This window comes from Schistosoma mansoni, chromosome 3 (assembly GCF_000237925.1).
Source record: "Schistosoma mansoni strain Puerto Rico chromosome 3, complete genome".
Lineage (NCBI taxonomy): Eukaryota > Metazoa > Platyhelminthes > Trematoda > Strigeidida > Schistosomatidae > Schistosoma > Schistosoma mansoni.
The window spans coordinates 11,290,200-11,315,514 of NC_031497.1; the positions used below are offsets into that span (position 1 = coordinate 11,290,200).

At 32.9% G+C, this 25,315-nt stretch overlaps 1 protein-coding gene across 1 annotated transcript; it reads right to left on the reverse strand.

Moving 5' to 3' along the window:
- Positions 1 to 850: 850 nt before the first annotated feature.
- Smp_105950 (putative armc3) lies at positions 851 to 23,389 on the reverse strand (the record flags this gene model as incomplete). The annotated part of the gene is made up of 18 exons (XM_018799210.1): positions 851 to 961; positions 2,215 to 2,307; positions 3,168 to 3,330; positions 4,366 to 4,566; positions 6,214 to 6,352; positions 9,034 to 9,158; positions 9,520 to 9,729; positions 11,293 to 11,469; positions 11,920 to 12,028; positions 14,784 to 14,936; positions 17,716 to 17,805; positions 18,740 to 18,926; positions 20,060 to 20,199; positions 22,564 to 22,690; positions 22,725 to 22,900; positions 22,954 to 23,151; positions 23,186 to 23,303; positions 23,339 to 23,389. The coding sequence occupies 18 exons, from the start codon at positions 23,387 to 23,389 to the stop codon at positions 851 to 853; spliced, it is 2,568 nt and encodes an 855-aa protein (XP_018651021.1).
- Between the last annotated feature and the right edge of the window lie 1,926 nt (positions 23,390 to 25,315).

Genomic DNA, 25,315 nt, shown 5'->3' on the forward strand with positions numbered 1-25,315 from the left:
ATGGACTGCTTCATTTTCGCAACTGTGAAAGTTCATGAGAAACGTCGACGGAGTTCAAGGTCTAATATTAAAGACTGTTCTCCGTATGTTTTGATAACCGTTTCGCTGGCAGCCTGTGGTGACACTTTGCTTCCTGAAGTGTATCGCCGTCATGATAACGCTAGCAGGATCATGCTTATTTCTCCTTCCGTGTTGAATAAAAGTCGGAACCAGAAATGTAGTCCCTGATATGCAAGAGATGGCTTGTTGCTTGGTCAGAAACGGTCGCCGCCACTACTGTCTGGCCGGCTCGTTTCCCTGACTCTCAGCGTTATATAAAGTAAATTTGAGCAGTCTTGTGTATTGCCATGCTTTCGTACCACACCTCTGATGGTACCAACAGATTTCTGGGGTTGGTTTAATTGATTTACAATGTTGTCTGGAAAATGACATTTTCCATGAAACTGGTCTAGCTCGATTGATTGGGACCTTTGGAACTACTCAGGAGGCAGTAAAGGGTATTTTCAAAGGAAATAAATACCTGCGACAACAGATCAAAACACCCTCCAGTGCCTATAACTAGCCTGATTAAGTTAGTTAATTTGGTTTATCACCTTACAAACAGACCATATCTGTTCTCTCAGCCTCTTCTGTTATATAAATATTGAGGGCTACACTAGACATTTTAATCTATGATTACATTACCAAATCAGTACAAAATTGCTTTATGCATGGAGAAGAGAAAACTGTATGTATTGTGCATAAATATATTCACTAACAAAAGACTTTGTTGAACAATGAAGAATCTGGAGTAGTTGAAGTTGAGTTACATGAAAAAACGAGTTCTGAAGGAAAGTAAATTCTATTATTATTAACAGGCTATACTAGTGTATTCTAATGCTTCACTTGTAGACGATTTTAATAACTTTCCGGGTTCGAACATTAAATCCACAACATATAAATCTCTGTACGTTTGAGATTTCTGCAAAAAGCAACAAAAGGTTTTGAAATTAGTCATCTAATCAGTTGATAATGAAAAAAGTGGTACAAAACAATTAGCCGACAAGGCTTAAATGAGTTTAAGTCACAGGTCAATCAATTTGAAATTTAAAAATTGAGACACTGAATCAATTTTTCTAAATACTTCACACGTAGCACCTTTGAGGATGAATTTTTTCCCTAACTTCACAGAAGTGTTTTCATCATTTACCGTTTGTTATTTCTAAATCGTACAGTCCTGCCTGATTTCGCCCATCCTGGTTGGTCCTTTTTATCTCTAATTTTGGTTTGAAAAACGTCAAATATTGTGAGAGCTCACGTGCTTGGTGATGCGTATATGAGAAGTCTACGTACTCATATTGTTTCATCAGTGCTTATGCGAAAGATATTCAATGTTCATTGAATAATTACAAACAGAAACCTAACTATTTCGAAACTGAGCCATCAAAAACAATACAGTTGAGTTGAAAAATAATTCAACCATCTCTTTGCCTAATTAAGCTAGTTAAATTTAGATAATCTGAAAAGTTTACTTCCATAATAACTGTCTACAAATACACTTCAAGTGAAATTCAATTGTCTCACAATATTTAAGTTATGATTTTTGTTGATAATAACCGTTAAAGCATAATACTGGAAAACATAAACTGGTTACAAAAGTGTATATAGATCAAAAATGTTTAAGTGAACTGTGAGATTTCGAAACAGTTTGTCAACCGACACAAAGTGAAACTGAATTAACAATCACTTAAATTTTAGCTTGTGTTTATTGTTTTTATTACCGATATATATAAACAAACAGTTAATGAAAATCAAGAATCACGTTACTTATTACCAGTTTGATGTATGAAAAAGATATTTCTGTAAATTCAAAAAAAATTTATATCAATTTTAGAACGTGTAATGCTTTTGAAAGCAACCTAATTATTAACTAATTGCTCATGTTTCGAGGGACACGATTAATAGAAGTTAATAAAGTAAAGTAATCGATCACTGAATCGTAACTAAATATTATATTACGAATTCCTTTGTCATGAGAGTTTGTGTAATTAGGTGAAGAAAGAACCTGGTATAATGATCAGTTCATTTAGGTTGTTAATCAGATATCTATGACTAAATATTAAAGATCATAAAGTGACATGAACCTTTTGTAGTCATAGTAAACTGTGAATTTTCCTTATAATTCCACTACATAACAATGCTTCTTTCATAGAAAATAATTAAGATTTAACCTACTGAATTTTCTGGTTCTATCAGAACTTCATTAAATGAACGTCCATATGTTCCACGTATTAAATTAGTTGGCAATCCTATTCGATCAGCAAGCAACTGAATTCATTTTGGAAGAAATTAATTTAAAAAAACATATATAGTTTCGGGAAAAAAGAAAAAAATATATGGCATAAAAGTTGTGTAGAGATTATTCATTATAAAGGTAGTTTACGACACAGACTGACCAGATAGCTAACAATTTAGTAGTCTACAGTTTTTTAATGTTCATCCATTTAAAGGTTATTTCTTTAGAACATTCTAGGATGTTCACATTTTCTAAAAAGGTCATTTATTAAAGGAAACAATAAGCATAAACTTAATATATACTTTCCAATTTAATTGTAACAAGTACATAGTTTTCTAAGATAAATTTAAAAAATGTAATTGACTTATGTGACAGATAGTACACTCAATGATAATTATCGTAACTATCATAATAAATAACCGTATTGGTAAAGAGTTCTTGAAAATCTTCGAGATTCAATTCTCATACTATTTTGCAAGTTGGATTTGTCACGGAATAATTATGAACATCTTTTCTGTTCACTATTTCTATTGTTACAGTTTGCTGACTTAATATCATGATTACAAGTTACGGATATCTTTCTTGTTGGTTTTATCGACACCCCCAAGTTACTTGGTAATAAGGGTAATGCGCATTTTGGTTTCCTATATCCAGAGGTTTGAGTAAATCAACGTTCCACTGATGGTTTAAAAGGGAATTTGAATCTAAGAATATACGCAACAGAATTTATCGTCAGTTGATTAGCTAGGTGTAACTCCGATTAAAACTTTAATCTATGTTGTGGTTATTGATAAAAATACGTACTAAAAATCAAATTCACTCTAAACCATGAGTGACTTGTAGCTTCAACAAAATCTAGATGTGAACCGAACGTCTGAAGTAGAATACTCACTTTAAAAACTAATGCACGTTGTAGAAAAGATCCTTGTTTAATCAAACCAACTGGTATTAAGTTTGAATTCAATTGACATCGTAACTGTGACAGAGATAATTCATTTCTTAGAGTGATTTGTTCATCTTTGCTGACTGATCCTCCATAACAAGAAGCAACAAATCTTGATGATGTGAAACAAACAAACGAGAGAAATAATTTTATACAATAGGGAACGTTTTTTAAACATATGAAACCTCTTGAAATAAGATAGATTTTTGTTTTTGATGATCATTATGATTTATACTGCATAATGTTCGATGAAACTCATTACGAGTTGTTGGAGAATAAATGTTGAAGTCATCGGATCAGCAATTTTGTTCCGACTGCTGTTTGTTGTCAAATATTTTTAAGATTTAAGGAAACAGCTGGATAGCGATTTTTGTTATTTCACAACCCCTTAATTGATATCGTTAAAATTGATTCGAAATACTTTTAAAGCTACTGTTAGATAGACGAAATAGTGAAATCTGCCTGAGAGTAAGTTACAAAAAGAATGATACATAAAGCGTTTGGAAAAATGCAGAATACAGTTAACGAAAGAAATATTGTGAGTTTAATTTCATAGACGCGTGAAAATACTAACAAATATAAAAACTATACTGTTTGAAATGTGATAGACAACGGAACATAAGCTACTGAACCTCTATTTACAGAAGAAGATTTATGATAATAATTTAATGTCAGTTGTTATTAAAATTCATGACTTTTAGCTAAATCTAAATATGAAAAAGATATATGCTATTATCAGAAGGGGGTTTTGTGGAGATTTTAGTAATTTTATAAAGTTGAGATCATTAGTCAATTGAAGCTAGACCACCATAGAAAACCATGAAGCACTGGATGGCCATTTCATCCTATTGTGGGACTCCTCAGCAGTGCGCGATACTGATAGGTCCTGGGTTCGAATCTCGTGAAGCGGGATCGTGGATGCGCACTGCTGAGGAGTCCCACAATAGGACGAAGCTGCCGTCTAGTGCTTCCAGGTTTTCCATGGTGGTCTAAATCCAATTGACTCATGATCTCAACTATATAATATATGCTATTACCTATGTTAAAACAGAGCAAAACACTTGTTCAAAATTTCACTACTAGATGGATTATTTCACAAAAGTCAAATTTACAAAACACTAAATAAACAACTTTAAATTAAACGTACTCTCCCAAAGACTTTATTTGCTCTTTTAATTCATTTATTGGTGTAATTTGTTTAACTGCAGTATTTAACCAATCATGTAATGTAGAATCAAAAGGATATTTCATTTCATTGAAATAATTTAAATCATCCTGTTTTAAATCATCAGTCTTGGCATCACTCGAAACTTGTGACTGTACACAATCTGACGATGAAACAATATCACTGTTAGTAGAGATTAAAAAAACACATAGTTCCACCAATTTTTATGATAAAGCCTTGATCAGAAAAAGGTTTTATTAAATCAAACTTCAGTCTTATTAAAAATTAGAGAGTAAGCAGGAATATTAGGCAGTTATAAGTAGTCAGTAAGCATTTATTTTGTTCTACAATAAAAAAGTGGTTATCCAAAACTTGGTGGTCACTTTAATATTTATCTAATTCGGAAGGGGGTTTTGTGGAGGTTTTAGTAATTTTATATGGATGAGATCATGAGTCAATTGAAGCTAGACCACCATGGGAAACTTGGGAGCACTGGACAGACGTTTCGTCCCACTGTGGGACTCCTCAGCAGTGCGCATCCACGACCCTGTCTCGCAAGATTCGAACCCAGGACCTATCAGTCTCGCGCGCGAGCACTTATCTAATTATCTTACAAAATAGAGAATTGTCTCAATGACTTATCATGTATTTACGAAACAATTAGTCAGGAAAGTCTATCGAGAAAATCATCTTATCAGAATAAAATATAAAAGACACAGATTTCCAGTATTTCTAATTTATTCGATTTAAATGTAAACTTGAATTGAATTTAGTTTTGACTTTTGGGCTACTTTTATGTCAATATGTCTTCTCTAAGACTACAAATAACGGCTTGAAAATTAATGAATTAAAAATAATGTAACCATAAGACAAAGACTCATGTTATTATGTAATGTTGAACATTAAATGGATTTTATTGATAAAGTCTCAGATATCGTTATTAAGTTAAATGATTTGACAATGGCCTATGTTGGAATCAATGACGTTAACTGAGACAGAAATAAGAAGTATCCCTGAGTTCAGATTTCTCACTTGATAGTATGAAATTGTGCTTCAAATAGATCAGTGTTGTATCCATAGCCATACATCTTAGTAATATTAAATCAATGTCCTACGAGAGCATGTTGCAGATTCACCCTGTTGATCAGTATCGGAGTGTTTTACCATTATCTATAATGGTTGGTCATAAAATTAAAAATTCAGTAGCATAACAAGTTGTCATTGGTACACAGAAGGGATTCTTTTTTATGAATAGAATTAGAAGTAAATTCATACCATGCAACATTTGAAGCTAATTTAGTACAAACTTGTCAACATATTGTACCTACAATTTAGGCAGAAAACATATGCCTAAAATAGCTGCAATTCATAATAAAAATATTGGAGGAATAAAAGCATATATCAAGTTGCGAAAAGTTTTTGTGAATAAATAGGATAAGATCCGATCAAACCAAGTTGTCATCGAGCATGAGATTAGATTACTAAAAGTACCAATGTTATGTGTGGGCGATTGGTCGTTTGCTTAGTCAGACTTGTAGATAATCTGACAGGCGTTCGAGGAGTTATATATTCTCCTATCCATATTATTATTATTGGTTGTTGTTGGATTGTGTCGGTTTGTTGCCGGTTTTCGAGTGGAAATATATTTACGTTCTAGTCAGGCTAGTCATGTGTTCTTGATCTGAGTTGAGTTGAAGTCCTGTAGAATAAACACTGGTAGGGGATCTAGTGTAGATATTTGTTTAAGGCAAATTAACGTCGCATTCGTCAAGACGAGAAAAGTCCGAGTGTTATAATGTGTGAACAAAAATTTAACTTCCAGATACTGACCATTTTTGTAAATTTATCAAAAATATTGGTCGACGGTCATTCACAGATTGCTCATTATATTCATCCAATGTTAAGAATTGAGATGGATTGGTTATTTGACCAGGATCATAAAATAAATCTGGTATATGATCTACAAAATCTATTAAAATAAAAAAAGAACATTATCACTTCAAAATATTCAGTGCTACTTTAATTTAATAATATTTTATCCATTAATTTAATTTCCTAAAACTGATAAAGCTCATAATATAACGAACCGAATAAGAATAATTTAAGTATTATGTGTAGTTGATGGTCAGTCAGTCAGCATGAGTGACTTAGAAACGACAAATCATTTTGGCACAATGACATGAAATTACCAAGGTAAACTTAACAGTTGTCGAAACAGTAATAGTATCAGTGGCAAGAAGATTAGCCATAGATCTAAGACAACAAATAATGAGTGCACCAGCACTAATTTGACCAATTTTGAGTTGTGTCACTCAAAATTCCCAACATTAGTCACGAGAATCACTGCTAGCTTATAACTAATAACATGGCTCATACCAAAAGTCAGTTGTTTTATGAAGTGACACCACGTTGCTCCAAGCCTCTTCTTGACCTACTCCTACACCAGGAATTATTGCTCGTTGAGGTGGGGGACGGTTGGTTATATGTAAATCCAACACCATCAAATGAAGCGACTGATATTCTCAATCTTTCAATAGGGCTTACGTCACTTATGCAACAACTGACATGAAGAGTAAGTCTACTTCCGACTGCGTACAAACTATTGCCTTTCATCTGAATTTGTAGATTATTCAAGACTATCTGAATGTCGTTCTGATTGTGGATGTAGTGATCACATCTTCGCTCTCCGCTAAATGTTGGAGCACCACTATACTTACTGATGGTCGAGCATAGTGGCATTTCTTGATGTCAGTGTTGCCTCTGATTCTATGGACAGGACTTTCCTCTGAGACGGTCTTTTGAGGACGGGTATGCTTGAGAATCTCATTAAAATCTTGAGGGTTCTGTACATAAACACCTTCTAAGTACAAAGTGTGTTCACAAGACTGGCAGAATCCTGTGGTTGCACTCCTTCTTTGAGATGAGCCATTAGAATTAGTCGGAAGTTACATGTATTTGGATAGTTGTGTAAGTGTTAGAGGTGGCATGAGTGATGAGATCAGTCTACGGATAGTGAAAGTCAGAGCATCTTATATTAACCAGGGTCATCTTTATAGCCGTCGTGATATTGTTTTGACTGCAGAAGGTCAGGCTTACTCTCATCCGATGAGAGTAATTCCGCTCTATATTTGTGTAAACCAGTTTCTCTGAGCGGGGTATGTTTGGTGACTCTCTTTGATCGATAATCGTTGTCTTTAAAAGAATTGCTGGCACTTGATAAAAACACAATGTCAGTGATACAGAGGTTCAATAAAATATATTCGGACACAATTAAGACTATTCAGTTAGTGTCACCATCTTGAAACAACGTTCCAGTTGCGCAGGTATGTACAACGAAAATCTCAGCGAATTCCATAGCGTGCATTGCTTGACAACGCTGGAACTTGTTGGAAAAAAAGGAGTAGGTAATTAGTTTATGATATGGGGCTGGTCGGAGTCATAGAGATGGTGCAACTCAGTGGATCGATATGTCATTGGATATTACATAGAGTAGAAGCTAATAACAAGCCTCCTGTAGTTTCCTTTCTCGTTGTTCATAAACGTTAAAGGAACTTTATGACTGAAGGAATTGTTACTGGTTGCAATGTTTATAAATATACATCTTGCTTATTACAAAAGATCCTCGTTCACCTACCTTTAACTTATTTATTTATAATTAAAATACTCCTCCTTCTCATATTTCTTAACAATTTCATTTCATCATATGTAAGGCATATACTAATTCGTTGCTTTAAATGTTTTTAAACAAGTAAAGTAATAACACAAACTTCAGTAGCAACGAATTGGTAGAACCTTAACTGTGTGTGAAAAAGTCCTGATTATTGCAAAGAAATAATCACAAGTTTCTATATATGTTCACTAACATGGAACTCGCTGAACTTATACAATTTATTCTGATTCTTGTTGTCCTCACTATTAGTGAATCTGTGAATTACTATTACTTTTATTTTCATGCATCAAGTTAAAGAGACATATCCAAATAAAAAAAAATAGCTGATATAACACCTGCTACAAGATATGTATAATCCTTGTTTTTATATAGCTCAATTATTTTAAGATTTAGTACGTCAGGTAAAGACAGAGCCAACTATCTAAATGTTTTTTCATATAGGTGAACATTTATTGCAGCTTATTACTTTTTTTAATCGATTGGAAAAATTTCAGTGATAATTTACTTGAACATCGCTTCATCTGGAGATGTAAGTTAATCTGTTGATACAAAACTAGCAGAAGTCAATTAAAGCTGCTGCTAAATAACATAACTAATGATTGGATATTACAGACTTTGATAAGTATTCTGATAGGACTGTACTTGAGGCCACAGTAATACAAATGAAAAAGAACACAGGTATAATTTAAAGAAGAAAGTTGTATGACTGTAATCACTTTAGGTAAACCTCTGATAAGTTTAGATTGAAATAGATGAGAATAAAGTCTAGTGTTTAAAGCACCAGTTGAACATACATGGGCATAATGAAATATTACACATATACTCAGCTGATCCAAAATATTTACATATCCATACTGTCTGACAATGATAGATATCAGTTCAACTCCTGTAAAAAAGTCTATGGATACCTTTCTAATGTTTATTGAATAATATACTGAATAAGTGACTTTAAATAAACTATCAAAGATATAAATACATACCTAAGTAACCAGTTAATGCAAATTTCGCCATTAAATTAGCATCCAGTACACGTTTTAAAGCTAATTCAGTAAAAGTATTTTTACGTGTTATGGATTCATTCAATGTTTGTAAAATAGTTATCCCACTAAAATGTGAGAAAAAAAACTATTGAGTAAATTTACGTAATATTAGTATACTGCAATAATTTCGAGCAAAGAAACAGGTTAAATGATGAAATGTATGGCATTAAATAGGAGTAATATATTTGTAAAATCTCAGCGAATGAATGTTTGGTTCTATTTCCTTGAAAAACCTTGGACCAGATTGCCAGGCGAATGTTGGATTTACTTCAAATTCATTCGCTGAGATGTTACAAATAAATTATTCCTATTTAATGTCTTACATCAACTCGGCGCCCAAATACTGTGCCTGTAATAATTATTTTATTGTTGAAGGGAGAACGCTAGCTAAATAATTGTTATACAAAGCAACAAGACCATACTTACTTTAATTGAGATAACGTTACAGCAGCTGTATGGTCAGCAGTTAATGAAGCGATAGCCCAACATGCTGAACGACGCACATCATTATTTGTTGACTGAATTAAATTGAGTAAGCTCGATAAACCTCCCAGCTGAACGAATTGTTGGACAGTATGTGGTTCAGATATCAGTGAAGCCACTGCTAATGCAGCTTTAGATTGAGTTAATACTGAACTAAATTAATTTAGAAACAAAGTGATGAAATTTGTACTTTAAAAAATATTAAACGTTTGTAATAGTGTAATGAGATTTTCTTCAAAATTCATCAAAAACATGGAATTTAATGGTATTTTAGACATATCACTTCAACAAGGCCAGTTTATTGCCTGTTAGTATTGTTTGTCATCATACTCGAAAGTGATGAAAGCTAAATATACGTAGTAATCATTTTATATAGGACATTATTTATCAGGAATAGCCTAGCGGCAAAACTTCCAAAAACATCCTTCGTTTAAATTTCAGTCACAGATGAAGCATGCTCAAATAATCTCTGTTACGTTAAACGATCTGTCATTTTTTTGGCACTTCTGACCTCTACATTTAATGTATTCGATTAACTTTTGTGCATCAATAGTACTACTTAATAATATTCAGTAACTAACTTCATTTTCAGTCATTTTGCTTACGTCCCACCGTTTCTGTATGGTATTGTTAAGTGTTTACCTGTGCCTGTAACATTCATTTAATTTATTATCAAAGCTGGAACTTATTTATGTTTTGAACACAGGCATCCCCATATCTTATATTTTATAAATAGTCTTTAAACAGCTATTTCAGGAATAATTTTTCCTTTGGCTATATACCGACATAATAAAGGTCGTAGACACGTCACGAAATGAGGCTTTTAATATCCGTAATAATAGTACCATGTTTCAAAAAATCTTTCGTTCTGGTCTCAGGAATTTACTCGTAACTCAGTAATTGAGTCAGAAGCTTTGATTGAAGCAACATAATAAAAAACGTATTTCTGTAAACCTCAGCACTTAATGTTCAAGATATTGAATTTTAGCCAGCTTTATATCCATCACTTTACGAATCTTGAAACCGGGACAGATTGGAAAAAAGCTATATGGTTGATGAACTAGTTGAGGATTAACACGGTAAACAAAGTTCATATACTCATTTGAATTTGATTAGAGTGTTACAGAAACTGCTGAAAACGATGCTGAATTTTGAACAAGACCGACACACGTTACCTTCTGGAATTCACTAGAATTTAGCAATATATACTTTCTGGTTAAAGATGCCCTAATAATTTCCGGATGAATACATAATTTATGGTAATAAACACTGATACCAGCAAACATTAGGAACTGAGTACTGATTTGATTACAATTTGGAATTTTTTCTAGGTAATCGGTACAATAAACCTATTGCTTCCAGAATAGCTCTTCCCGTTAGTGAAACAATCGGTTAATTCCTGTTCATTGTAATTTAAGGTTGCTTAAAATGCGCACAAATAGTGAAAGTTTGTTAAATATTATTTTCCACATATACAAGACAACTATTGTCTACTGCTGCTCCAGAGTCAAATGAAATATAAGGTTCTAGGGATAGTCATTATAATTGTTGATGATTTGTGTATTATCAATACAAATTCATATCTATTATGATGTTAACCTGATTGGTCATATCACTAAGAGAAAATTATTTCACATGATATCAAGTTTAGCTAGCATAACAAATTTTTCCGAAGATTAAAATATTCTGTTTTTTACAAAAAAGTAGTAAACTAACTTTGAATTAAGAGTTGGTATAAATAATTTCGCCGTTATTACATGTAAAACTTTTGGTCGAGTAGTTTCTTCAATAGCCAAATTCGTCAGTGCAACTAATCCACCTACTGTAATTGAATCAACTTCAGGATCACTGATATGTAAACAGCTAAGCAATGCCTCAAGCCCTGAATTTCGACTTGCAACCTCTCTATAAAAGAAAATTAAATTGAAACCAGTATCAATACAATGGATTATATTTAAACATAAATTGTATGGTTTTGAAATGAGAACTACAGGAAAAAGTGGAGTTGCTAGAGAACTGAACTTCTTTAGGACATTCTATCTACAACTCAGAAAAAGTGAACAAAAATATAGAGTATAACCAGACATACAACTACTAGAAAGGATAGGAAAACTATTAAGATTAAATATGTGGCTTTGTGATTTTATTCGACTACTTGATAAGCTCTCATAACTTTTGTACATAATATAATTTAGAGAAAGAAAGCGTGAAATAAGACACCAAAAAAGTAAAACCCCTACAGGATCTCAGTATTTAGGTATAACTATCATGCACAACAATTTCGAGCCAGGATATGATCGGATATAAAATAATGTGTAAAAGCGAGCAATTTAAATAAGTTACCGGCAAATCGATCCATTTCCGGTAGTCAAAGCAGCCAATGCTGTAGCTCCAGCTGATTTAAGTTCACGATGATCGCTCCGTGTCATACGAATAAGTAATTCCGGTCCACCTACGTATGTAAAAGAACGGAAACATTAGGTAGCAAACGGTAGTCTCATTCATATTACCTGGTTTTTACTAATAAAGGAGCCTAACATACTCATTTAATCCTATCCACTGTTCAATTATCTGATTCTTCCGTGTTTCTTTGCTGTTATATTTGAATCTACTACGAACTGACTAAAATAATATAGCCATCTCACTGGGTTGCCAAGTTATGTGGATCACCTGTTGATGATCCGTCATCAACTTCTATAACAGGTTCTCTGTTTTTAAATAGCCAAACTAAATTATTCTGTTAATTTTTGTGTGATGATCAAACATTCATGGAAACTAGCCAGTAGCACAAAGAGTAGCTAATAGGTTTGCTCCTGAAAATCAAGGATAAAGTTTCACTCTGAATTATGATGCAGCTCATTTATGAGGACCAGATCAATGTACTCTGGCCTCAGCTATAATGTTTATGTGAAGATTAGTGATACCGACAGGTTGCTCATAATAAATCAAGTAGAAAGAAGTGCTTAGTTGGAACTGAGTGGTTAAAACACTAGTGCCTTAATTATTAATTCACTGCTTCACCAAAATCGTGGACGTTACTATTTTTATTTGAGTAGTGGTGATTTAACTCTTCTTGAATGATGAATCAATCCAATTAATCAGAATGTAAGTATGTCATGAATAATAATTATCATTTAAAATTTTAGAATTGAGTATTACATCATTTCTAGTCACACTTTTCCTAACTCAATAAAATCTCTCATTTATTCTTCGTCTTTTTGAGAAACAGTTGATAGAGTTGGATTATCCAGGATTTTCAACCAGTAAGAAAATCTAAAAAATTGTCACAGTACATCCTAACAGTGAATAGGTAGGCTTTATAAATCCTTTCAACTTCCAGTCTAGAAAATCCTCAATATACAAAAGAACCTGTCCCTATCAGGCTACATTGAGAATTAGAGAAAAATGTAATCAAAACACCTGTATCACTGTAACCGATTCCAAGCCAAGTGGTTTAATATTATCAACTAATTATACATATTTCAGATTGTAAGATCCCTATAACTGCCCAAAAAATTTAAAGCCGAAATGTTTTTGAAACTATAAATAAAAATAATATATTTATGATCTCCCAATAAGTAAAAAAATTTAATTTTCTGACGTTTCGTGACTTAGTGTAAGCCATTTATTCAGGGAATAAACAACCAAATCAAAATTAATCCAAGTTTAGATAGTACAAAGGAAAAATATAAGGTACGATCAATCAAAAACGGGTCTGAACAAGTCAATGATGTTACAAATATATTATTTTTATTTATAACAATCTACTTAATGCTCAATTTATTTGAAATTATCGAGTCAAACCTTAGTAATGATGCCTGTTTTTGAAATTATCTGGTATTTAAAAATGAACTTCTCAGTAAATATTTTGAATGAAGACTGAAGTTTTACATACATCAGAAGTGTGTTGCATTTCATACAAATAGCAATATTCTATGTTATAATAACTTTTAAAATTTGGAGAAGCTCAAAATCAACCATTGAATGACCACATACTGTGGCTGTTTGTCCCATATTAATGAAAATACAGTGGGTTAAGACAAACAATGGATTACCTAGGTCAAGTTTCTGTCGTATTTTAATTGATTTAGGATAAAATGGATAGTTTAGCCAAGTGATATTCTCAATTCAGTTTCAATCAGATTTGATCTGTATACCTCAGTCACGATCATGGTTAAGAAGGGTGAAATTCCAAATATTAATAAAATGTTAGATTTCGTTGTTTTTTGTAGACAACGGCATTTGATGAAAAATTAGTTCTAGAAAGACATGATACTTAATGCTATGTAGTTTAGATTAACACTTTCAATAAGCATATGACAAATTTATTATACGGTCTCAAAAACATTGATATATGGAGTGAATAAAATATTTACGCTAATGAATATGCTTGTTTTTAAAAAAACATGAAAAGTTGAAGTTTTCTATAGTTAGGTTACTAGAACTACCAGTTTCAGAAAAGGATAAGGTGTATTGAACTAATAATGAGACATATTAAATGGCTATAAACATAATGTGCAAACATGAATCTCTGTGTAGCCGAATTTGTAATGACTTGCTCATTAAACGTTTTCATCTTTTTCTTAAATATCCTGCCCTTTTTTAATCTACAAAGAGCCATCTTCATTAAACAGTAAGACTAGAAAATTTTATAGGCGTATCAATATGTGTTTACTGTAGACAATAGTAATGACAACATTTCACAAAACAAAAATAAACTTACTTTAAGACTTAGGACCATTATCCTTAGGGTTGTGAATAAATATAAACAGTAAATTTGCGAGTCATAATTATTTTAATCTCTTAGTTAGCGATCTGTTATTTCCTTTAAACCTTTTAGTTCAGACTTACGGAATCGTGTAATCATCAAATACGTATAAAATCGGAAATATATGGAACTATCATTATGGAGGTCATTGTTTAAGTCCTCATTGGTTTTCTCTATATATTTACATCTATTAAGTAACTGACTCATAATAATCCCTTTAAACGTTTCTTTCCAACTGCTACATAATAGACTATTATGTAATCTAGGTACTTATCAGATTGTTACAATGAATGTTCTTAAGTTTACAAACTAGTATGCTATTGATTGAAATCTGAATGTTTTAATTACAAATTGTTTTTATTACTGTTAATAAGTGTTTTAACGGTTACAAAAGAAACTCTGTCCATTGTATAATATTCATATTCTATTATGTATTCACCTAATTCAGCTATTCTGTCCTGGCATACTGAACTTTCTGACAATATAGCAATAACTTGTGCTGATGCGGATCGTACACCTTCATCTTCATGAGATAATAGTGATACTAACATTCTTTCAACATCTGCATCGTGCAAAATTTTTCTTGTTTCTTCTAAAATAACACGGAAAAAATAAATTAGTTTGAAATCGAATGCAGTGCATAAAGTAAAGAATTTTTAAGGATGATAAAAATAAATAACACATTGTAATATCTGAAAAAGTACTGAATGTACTTAGATTGATATTATAAAGAACCAAAATCTAAGAGATTAAAATAGAAAAGATGGAAAATAACTCAGGATAATTTGGATCAGGCTAAATTTAACATGTTTATGGGTAAGAGAGTAAATGTAAGTTCTATGATCTGATGTATTAAACAGTAGTATTCTGTATACAACATTTAGGAAACATTTAGTTGCTCACACTAACTGTTTCGACAGTCTGTATCTTGCTGGCTTTGTTATCTGTGCTATCTAGTCTGTTATTGATCATTCACTCAGTGTAGCTTGATCTTAACTCATTTACCATTGTGCGTTAGAGCGAGTTATATATATCTAACAAACTATGTAGTGTATGCCAGTTATGTAGACAGATATAAGTAGTATGTAACACCAATCGGAAGTGGAATGCCTGGCAGCAGAGGATTGTAATGATGAGAACAGGAAGGATATCTGGGAGCAATCCAAATAACAAGAGAATTAGAGGAATAATGGAGTGCATAAAGGACAACGCAAAGAATATGTGTAAATGATGTATTGAATGTATGATTTTAATATTTTACCAACCCATTGTGTGATTTTGTGTTAGACATTAAGTTGGTTAGCGCAACTACAACTATTCTACCTACTTGGTTTACGCAAGTTTTTGACCTCATAAACTAAATTGATTTTCCCCTGAGAACTTATACTTAACACCACTGCTCAGTACGGAAAGAAGTATGTAATTTGTTAAGCAGTTGACATTTGAAGAGTATAACTACGCCTTAATACCCCCTAGACAATCTCTTCTATTAGTAATTAAGTGTGTGACATGCAGTTTAGTATCTAGCCTACCATCAGTATAGTAAAGTGTTGCAAAACGAAACATACAACTAATAAATGCATGTGGCATGCTTTAGCAGAATAAGTTATCAATATTTGACAGTTCATGTTGATGAAAAATCTCTGAAAAAATATCATGTCTGTAAACGTGAGCTGTTCGTGAAAAGCTAAAGTGAAGAGTTTTGAAGACGGTCATCAAAACTAAATAATCATAACTAGAAAAATAATATATACGCCCTGGTATAGTGTTTTCTCATCTTTTTTGTGTCTATTAACTTGATCTACGAACTCTGATCAAAATAGTTAGGTTACGCATGCTACGCAAACACTAAGCAAGATCGCAATATTGACTTGTCTAAGAGTGGGCTCCGTTCTAGGTTTAAAGGCAAATCAGACTATTTCGACAAGACATTCTTTAGATCAATAGCTGTTACCTTTCAGGATGTTGAAAGTCGGTAGCTCCAGATTCTGACTGTTGTGAACCTACCATGCTAATGAGCTAGAATCGTTCAAGCGATATATCGATTAATTTGTGATTGCTGATAATTCTGGGCCATATGATGCCGTATGCCACAGAAATTTCACGGATATTAACATAAATACAAGATCGACGGGAAATAGTTACCAGTTGAGTGGCTCTTTAAAAAAAATAATATACAAAAAAATCTGCGAGACCAATCAGAAACATCTGAGGGAAACCAGGGTCACGGCGCCAATACCAGTACCTGATGCTCACGTATGATCGGTTCACAGAGGATTTTAGAGAAGACGTGACAATTAAGCGTCTACAATAAATGGGACTACTAAAAAGTTCCTTTATTTATAATTACAGTAATCAAATGACTTGTAGACCCTATGCATACTACCATGATGATGTCTTTCGATGTAACATTTGTTGGAGGAAGAAGTACGCTGTTATAGGAAATTTCTCCGCTCGATCCAGATTGAGACTATGGCAAACTATAATAACTGCTGCGAAATGTACAATAAAAGCACCACGAACATAGGCTGCAATAGTTTCAGATGTCACTGAATCTTCGGCTGCTCAGTGGTACTGTAGTGAACAAGTACACGAGTGGGGACAATTGGATGTATTCAGGCACACAATTACAGATTATCCCACTAAAATATGAGAACCATATAGCAAATAGTTAATTTGCAAACTATCAATCCTTCAGTAAATATCAGTCCATCGTCTCCGATTATTATTGTCCATGCATTCTCATACCAATTGCGTTTCGTTCCCGTTCTTTCATTATCGATCTTCTACTGAAATACTTTCAATTCCCGACCATCGTAATATACTATATATGTGGATATAAGTAACCCATACCGCAGTATGGGTATTTTAGAGACGTATGCGTAATAAAAGTGAAAAGCTCACACAGCCAGAGTACACTTAGACAATATTGAAGCTATGTCGTAGAGGTTGGAAAATTATCTACGACCTTATCATAGCTCCAGAGATCAACTATTATGTAGCAATATGGATGAGTTCCTCTACTGTATACCCTAAGATTTTTTGAACCTTTGGACCTATTTCTAACTCTGATAAGTTTTTGGACCATGTAAAAGAAGTGTATCCATTTCGATATACTTTTATTCTATACTAACTGTTTCCTGATTGGGTAACATTTCACAATACCATTTAAGATTCCTTCAAAGGTCGCCCATAAATAAGTTTCGTCAAAAAATCTTTTATAGCAAGTCTTGAAAACGAAATATGAGAACTTCTAATTATACAGGTAAAATTAACTACCATCCCATAATTGTAGAACAGGATCAATAAAAATGAAAGCACATTAGACTGTCGACAATAAACATTATTGATGACCTCTAAAATTAACTAACCTTTACATGCAGCTCTCATAAGTGCATTACATGTGTGAATTTTCGCTTCTGGCAAAGTATTTGACGGTGGTTTTTCCTCATCTTTTTTCCCTAATCAAGTATTGAAATATAAAACAATTAAATTTTATATGATCAGTCTTAGTAGTTGAGATCACGAATCAATTGAAGCTAGACCACCATGGAAAACTTGGAAGCACTGGACGGCCATTTCGTTCTATTGTGAGACTCCTCAGCAGTGCGCATCCAAGAAACCGCCTCGCGATCAGTAAATAATGATGCCTTTTTAGTTACGACAATTAAAAAGAAAAGAAAATGGATTTGAATTTTTTTAAACTAGACTTCTGAAAACTACATAGGACTGGTTAATTATATATATACATTTTTACGTTTGTCCCAGGAGTTTACGTTCAGAAAATAAATTATTACTCTTTAAGAGTAATAGTTGTTCACCAATCATATGCAATCAAGGCATTATATAAATAATGGTGGTAATTCATCCTTAGAATTATAGGCCAAAGTAAAAAGCTTTTTATTGTTAAGTATTTAGTATGCACAGGTTGTCATTACTTTATTTTACAAAGAAATAAATAAACTTATTTTTTACTGCTATTTAAGTACATAAACTCTTAAACAAAGGGGGAAATTTTTCATATTCATTTGGACGCTACAGTTGTCAACACAATTTACTTGTATTGAACAGTTAATGAATGAACTATTTATTTTATAGCAGTTGTAGTTATTATTGTGATAAACACTTCAGTCCTTGGCTTAACATACATTTCAAGTTTTGGGATATGAACTATTAATCTTCGAAATATCTAAGGCAGTCTAAAAACCTAAGTCTTATATAAATTCCGTATAAACTCGAAAGCTACAAATGAATATATTTGCTTTTGTTAGTTTCTACGTAAGCAAAACATTTGGACTAGAAAATATTGATAAGAGTTAACTGAATGAAGGCAAAAGTTCCTCTTTTCTATTCACTTTGGCTTTAAATAATTTTACAAATAGATTTTTAACATACCATCCGAATCTCCTTTGCTGCTTTTCTTCTTATCACTCTTCTTAGGACTAGGTTTCCTTCCCTTAGCATTCTTATCTTTATTTTGCTGTTGATTCGCAGAATTAACTTTGATATCACTTTCATTGTAAACTTGACGATCAGTGATAAAATGTAATAGTTTTTGAAGACTGCCTTGACTAACTAAATGCTGTGAAAAGTGAATAAATGATAAAATTTTGCTAGATGACAACTGCATAACTAAAAAATTGTGCACAAGAAAAAACATAAATGGCTATTTAAGTCTTTAATAGCTTTTGAAAGTGTCCTTTTTACAAACAGTGGATTTCGGTAAGCTCCTTACAACTTCTCGAAGTAATCCATTTGAATTAATTATCATTCTTGAAGTGAGCCTAAGTTTCCTCTACAAACTTTTTCGCAAACGGTATCTCAAAGAGCGAAATTTTACAGTCATAAGAGGGGGTTAAGTTAAATGCATCACTGGATCTGATGGAAGTTGAAATCTTATTTAATTCAGACTATCCACTAGCTGTAAGAAACCTGGCGTCAGTTAAACAGTTTATGGGATTAATGGGGTGTCAGTTATTAGTGATTGAAGGCACCATGATCCGCGGTCAAAAAAATCGAGACATATACAAACTGCTCCTTATTCAAAGACAAAGCTTATTTTAAAGGCAAAGAGATAAACTGGTTACTTGGCAAAGTACAGGAGACTGGAAGTGTTTTATTTTTGAGGAATGGTATGACTGTTGTATATCCAGTGATCATCCGGTTAAAGTGTACCAATGTCTGTTTCCAGAGTAGTGACTTTCAGCATTAAACTATTCTGAATGCATGAGTAGAGGTAGAATGAGGTTCACTTTCTGTATTGATAAAATCGCCCTACTTTAAATGATCGGAAAATGTCGTATATATATGCATACTGTAAACGTCAGTTTGAGTAAGTATGAGTTTTCACCCAAAGAGAAACTTTCTTCTAAAGTGTTACTTAAAACTTTGTTGTCAACATCGACGACATTTTCAAAATATTCACAGCTCGTAATATGGAGTTTGTTTTCAAATAAGCATATGTAGCATTCGTTTGACGTATTAACTTACAGTAATCTTTTGTCATAAACAAACTATCCTGCAAATCCTCTTGAGAACGTATTAATCCAGGGTTGTTTAAGACAGAATCTCATCGGTCTCCATCTAATTTTAAAGATAAGAATATCTTAGAGTTCTCAAAATGGATTCGTGTTACAAGAACTGTTGTGAGATCAACCAAATTACAAAAATATTAATCGAGTTGCGTAACAATAATTAATTATTTGGCAAAAATACCTTTACACATTCAGTGTCGTTTAGTAAATTGGCGATTACTTGTAGGGCGGAAACATGTATATCGTTAAATTCCGGAACACCAATAATATCAACAAATGCATCCAAAGCATTCATATCTCTCAAGGCTGTCTTTATTATACCTTTGAAAACAAATATTTTTGATAAAAAGGATGATGAACACTGAAAAGCAATTAATTATTTAGAAAAAGGGGTTATCATTAATAAAATCTTAAAACATACATTTACAGAATATATCACTCAGCGTAGTAAGTTAGTCTATAAATAAAAATGTAGCTGAACCTTATTTAATAGATCAAGGCCAATCTAGATGCCAGTAAGAAGGGTGGGAGAAAGACCGAGCCGATAAGTACCGAAAGTTATAAATACTCAAAAATTAGAATGATTTTAAGTTCTTATCTATTTAACGTTAATTCAACTTTCTTAAATACAGTTATTGTATTTACCAAGATGCCTCAGATAAAATGAATAGAGTGGAAAAACTTTTTTTCACTTAGTTTTTCATCATGGCTCCGCATTACGAAATATAAGTATTCAACAATAACAATAAGTTATACCAAATAGGTGGTGATGCACTAGATAATATTAAAAATTAAAATAAAGACGATTATGAGTGCTTAACGAAACGGTTGAAGGATGGAGTGAATAAGGTGGTAAGTGCTCCGATCTATCAACTAATTAGTGAGCGAATTGAAATGAAAGTGAAAAGATTATTGATTGAAATTCTTCTTGGCGCTATAAAAGACGACTAAGGTACAAATTCTGGACTAGTTATCACCAGAAATCGACCACTAATGATAGTATTAAGAAAATCCCATCTGATGTAGAGAACGATTGTGGATGCATTGGAATAATATGATCTTGAGTAGTGATTAATGGTCTTAGGAGGCTTAACACTGTGAAGTACTATGAGTTTCACGTGCTAGGCAACTGATAAATGCGGAACGTTCTCAGAAGTAAATATTTGTTTCATATATCCCACCTTAGAATCGTTATGATAGCCTCTACAAAATTGTCAAAGTGGACATTATTATTTAACGGAAAATGAAATAGGACCCTAAAGCTGAGAATCCTAGCATAGACATAGGCCATACTAAAGAGTTGTGATATTATTCTTAACAGAACAAAGACTTGGATACTTCTCAATAGCTCATGGTTGAAACATCACAGTGGTTAAAATGAGTTCATATGGACTAACTGAAACATAATGGTGGCTTCAAAAGTACCGATGAAGGTTTGAATAAAAGTTACATAAGACAGTTACAACGTTGGTGTGTCTGAACGTCATCTAGATAATAAACATTCTTGGGTCGCTACGCAAGATCTTCAGAATACTTTACTTCTATAACCCAATCAGAAAAAGCTATATTGTTCGCCTAATTTAAGATTGTGAATGGATTTCCAATTCTGTGTGATGAAGTTTAATCACAGAAGATATTTTGTTAGTAAAATATAATTGTCTGGCCTAAATATCAACCAGTCACTGAATCATTTGTACTTTAATCAAAATAATAGTTGAGCCTTTGGTGAACATTTACCAAACCAAGTTGTCTTAAGCAGTAAAATAAGCTTGGAGTATAAGTATTTGATCGTAGACACTGAATGTTTGGTAAATAACCCTGTATCATAAGAAAAACTGAAGTGCTTAATGGTCGTCCTTTGGGCTTGGTTGTATTTCTTGACTACCGTCCTGAAGAATTTAGTATTATGACTGAGTTATAAAAATCATTTTAGGATTTATCGGAAGATTGGTAATGCTGATCATTAGAAATAACGTCACGACAAATAACCACACGATTTGATATTGTGACAGTTAACTTAACACTTTGAATGCCTGTCAAAACACAACATACTAAAATCCCTGACAAAGATTTCAGTCAAATAATGTATCACATTAGCTTGTTTTAATGTAGCCAATGTCTTGTAGATAAATTTGCTAACTGATACGGTCTTGCTTACACCTAAATTAAGCATTGTGTAGAGAGGTCAATAATATTAGCGCGACTAAAAATTGCACAACATAAGTATTTGGAGCAAACATACGATACCTATGTCCATCTTACCGTGGAAATAATCTAAAATATTATTATTATTACAGTTGGATTAAACAGAGTTTTAGTAAGAATGCTAACAACTGATGTGCTTGACGATAAAAATTAAGAATTTTAAGACGCATGTCAACAAATCGTAGATATGTCAACATGACAGCTGGAAAAAACCGTAAGAGTGTAATCATGATGCTTTGAGCAGTGGTTACTATCGAACACCGTCTAGCATAGATGCATATTAGGGTAGGTAGACTATAAACCCGAAACACTCGATAATTTGGTCAACAGTTTGAACAAAAGAATAATGTTTTTAAATATATTAGAGGTCCCAGAACTTTGAATATGAAGAAATACTCTCAAATTAAAGCAACTGTTGAGTATTTTCAATTATTAGTGATGACTTTTGATGCCAATTATAAAGATATTTAAATGACTTACTGTCTTGTGTTGCTCTAGCAAATACTTTTAACACCAAATCTTGAATAACTGGATACTCCGATACCAACAACTCAATCAGAGTCTCCAGACCTTCAGAAGCTTTCAGCATCGGACGGGCCTCAAAGTCCTTCCAGAAACAAATGAAATACTTCAAATAATACCTGGAGTAACATATATATTATATCCAAAGTATTCTTCTGTACATCTGGGTCAGGTGATTTCAAACAAGGTGTAATAACAGAGAAGCATTTGTGCTCTATAAGTTCGTATATACCAGCATATTCTAGGCAAAGATGTGACAATGTCATTGCAGTGAATTCTTTTGTTGTCTCGAATTCTACATAAAAACAACGGGTTCGGAAAAAACAACACAGCATACAAACAACATACCTTCTGAGTCCAAAAGCTTGAGAAGATCAGTAACAATATTTGGCAGTTTCCTAATGATGGACCTTGCAGAAGGAAGTGATGATAAAACGCCATAAACAAGGACTGCATTTCTTTTTACCACCCTATTTTCATCTCTTATTAGAGGCTGGAGGTATTCTAGAATATTTAGTGATATCAGTGCTTTTTTGTTTTCGTCACCTAAATATGATTTTTAAAATTAAAAGTAAACAACTTTTATTTGAAAACTTGTACAGTGCTTCACAAGCTCGTGTTTTAACGTCATCTTCAGGACTTTTTAGCATAAGTACAGCTGACTCAGCCTGATGCAGACCAACTACAACCTCATCAAACTTGATTAAAAGATAAGAAGTTTATCTGGTCTTACGGAATCTGCAGCCGATATGTCATCGCGCTTGCTCTTTTTTCCTGCCGTCATCTCAACAGGATTCCTTTGTAACGTCAAGGTAGTAGTATACTATAGTTTCTAGGATTTGTGATGAAAAGTATGGAGATGAGAATCTAGAAAACAAAAATACAAAAGGATAGTTTCGGTAGTAGTTTTCCAATCAATTTATCAAACGTTTTAGCAATCCTGTGACAATCTAAAGTAATTTTCAATGGGACTGTTCCAAAGTTTACTGAAAATTGGTCAATTTTGTCCCAAAGTTCGGAGCTTGGGATGTTTTAAAACTCAATGAAAAAGCAGTCAAAAACACATGATTTGACTAGGTTACTTTACGTCTAGCTTAACAATTCATTGTTTTGTTTGAGCGTACTGAGATATCAGTATGAAAAAATCATGATAAAGAAGAATGAATAAAATTAGTTACAGAATGACTGATTAACCTCATGGATTAAGCTTACATTTAAAATCAAAAGCAAATAATCAAAGATGAAGGCAAAATTTGCTTGAATATGGGGCGGTCTTATGGTCAAAACTGAAAAATATCTGCGAAAGATTCAGATAAATAAATATGTAGTTTCAAAAAACGCACTGTTAGTTGTTATGACTCTAACAAACTAAACAAAATACAGCTTGCTAAAAACACTGTTGTTATTCTCATTTCCCGGGTTTTAAAAAATTGCTTCAGATTTTTCGATTTCGGCAAAGATTTTGAGCATATTTCAAAGTACATATTTGAGGAGTGAAAATGACAGACATTAGGATACTTCAGTTGAAATGGAATAGCGACAGCTAAATTAGATACTTACCGGGGTAAAATAATTAGTCTCAACTAAGATAGACCAAATAAGGGAAATCATGGATCTAAGTGGTATAAAATTAATGATCACAAACTTCATGGAACTGTCTAAACAAATATCTTCGTATCACACAGCTAATACTCGTTGAGGAATTGGTAAGCTAATCACTGAAGCCTGCGGTTAGCATAGGTGGACTGGGCAAAGAGCCTTCACTTACTAAGCTAGCACATCGAGTCCATATTAATTTCTGCAAAGTGTTCAGCAAGACTCAGCCCTATAGTCCATTTTGAAAATAGAAGCTCAGTAATTCATGGAAACCAAATTAGATGAGTCGAAAAACTCTTAGTTGGCAAAGGCGAATTCGTTCAAGAAACCGTTACTTATTTCAGCATTATGTGGTAAGGTACTAGGTTCATCGTTATTTGTTTCATATTATCACCAACCTTCTAAACACTATCAAATAAGCAATGCTAATTTATGTTCGACCTCAATATACTGTCAAGGTATACAGAAAGTTACAAAGTATGGGCGATTAAGAATCATCTTGATGTCCTATTTAGCTGCTTTGATACTTATTTAACATCAGGAACGTAAGGCATGCAGGTTACAACAGACAGTGTTTAGGAAAAATCCATGCTATTAGTTATCACTCACAGTGATTTAAGAGTTCTACTGTGGCTCAGCTGCAATAGGAGAATTTAAAATTCAGAACGTTAAGTAGGACCTTCAATTAGTTTGGCAATCTTATAAACACTACAGTTTACACGAATAAAGTACCGTGGTTCCACTTCTTAAAACCCTGAAATTTTGGTCAAATTCTATCCTTATCGTTGATTCGAGGTATTTTCAAGAATGGTAATATGTAGGATAACACGATCAGAAGTGCAGGATAAATTTCTTAGTAAGTTTGTTCTTGTAGACCTTGGAATTAATTGGTATTTCCTGATATTGTCTGCCATTATTGTATTGACGTATTCAGTAAGGTTTAGATACTCTGTTTAGTTTCACAACGGCTGCTTGGCTGATACACCTGTTTTTTCTACTCATTGACTTAAATCATATATATTTCTGTATGCGCTGTACAGTCTGTTGTCGTTCACTTTTCAGTACTCGCCTTTCAATATCAGCAAAGGTTTGGTAACTTTGACACGAAGTGAAG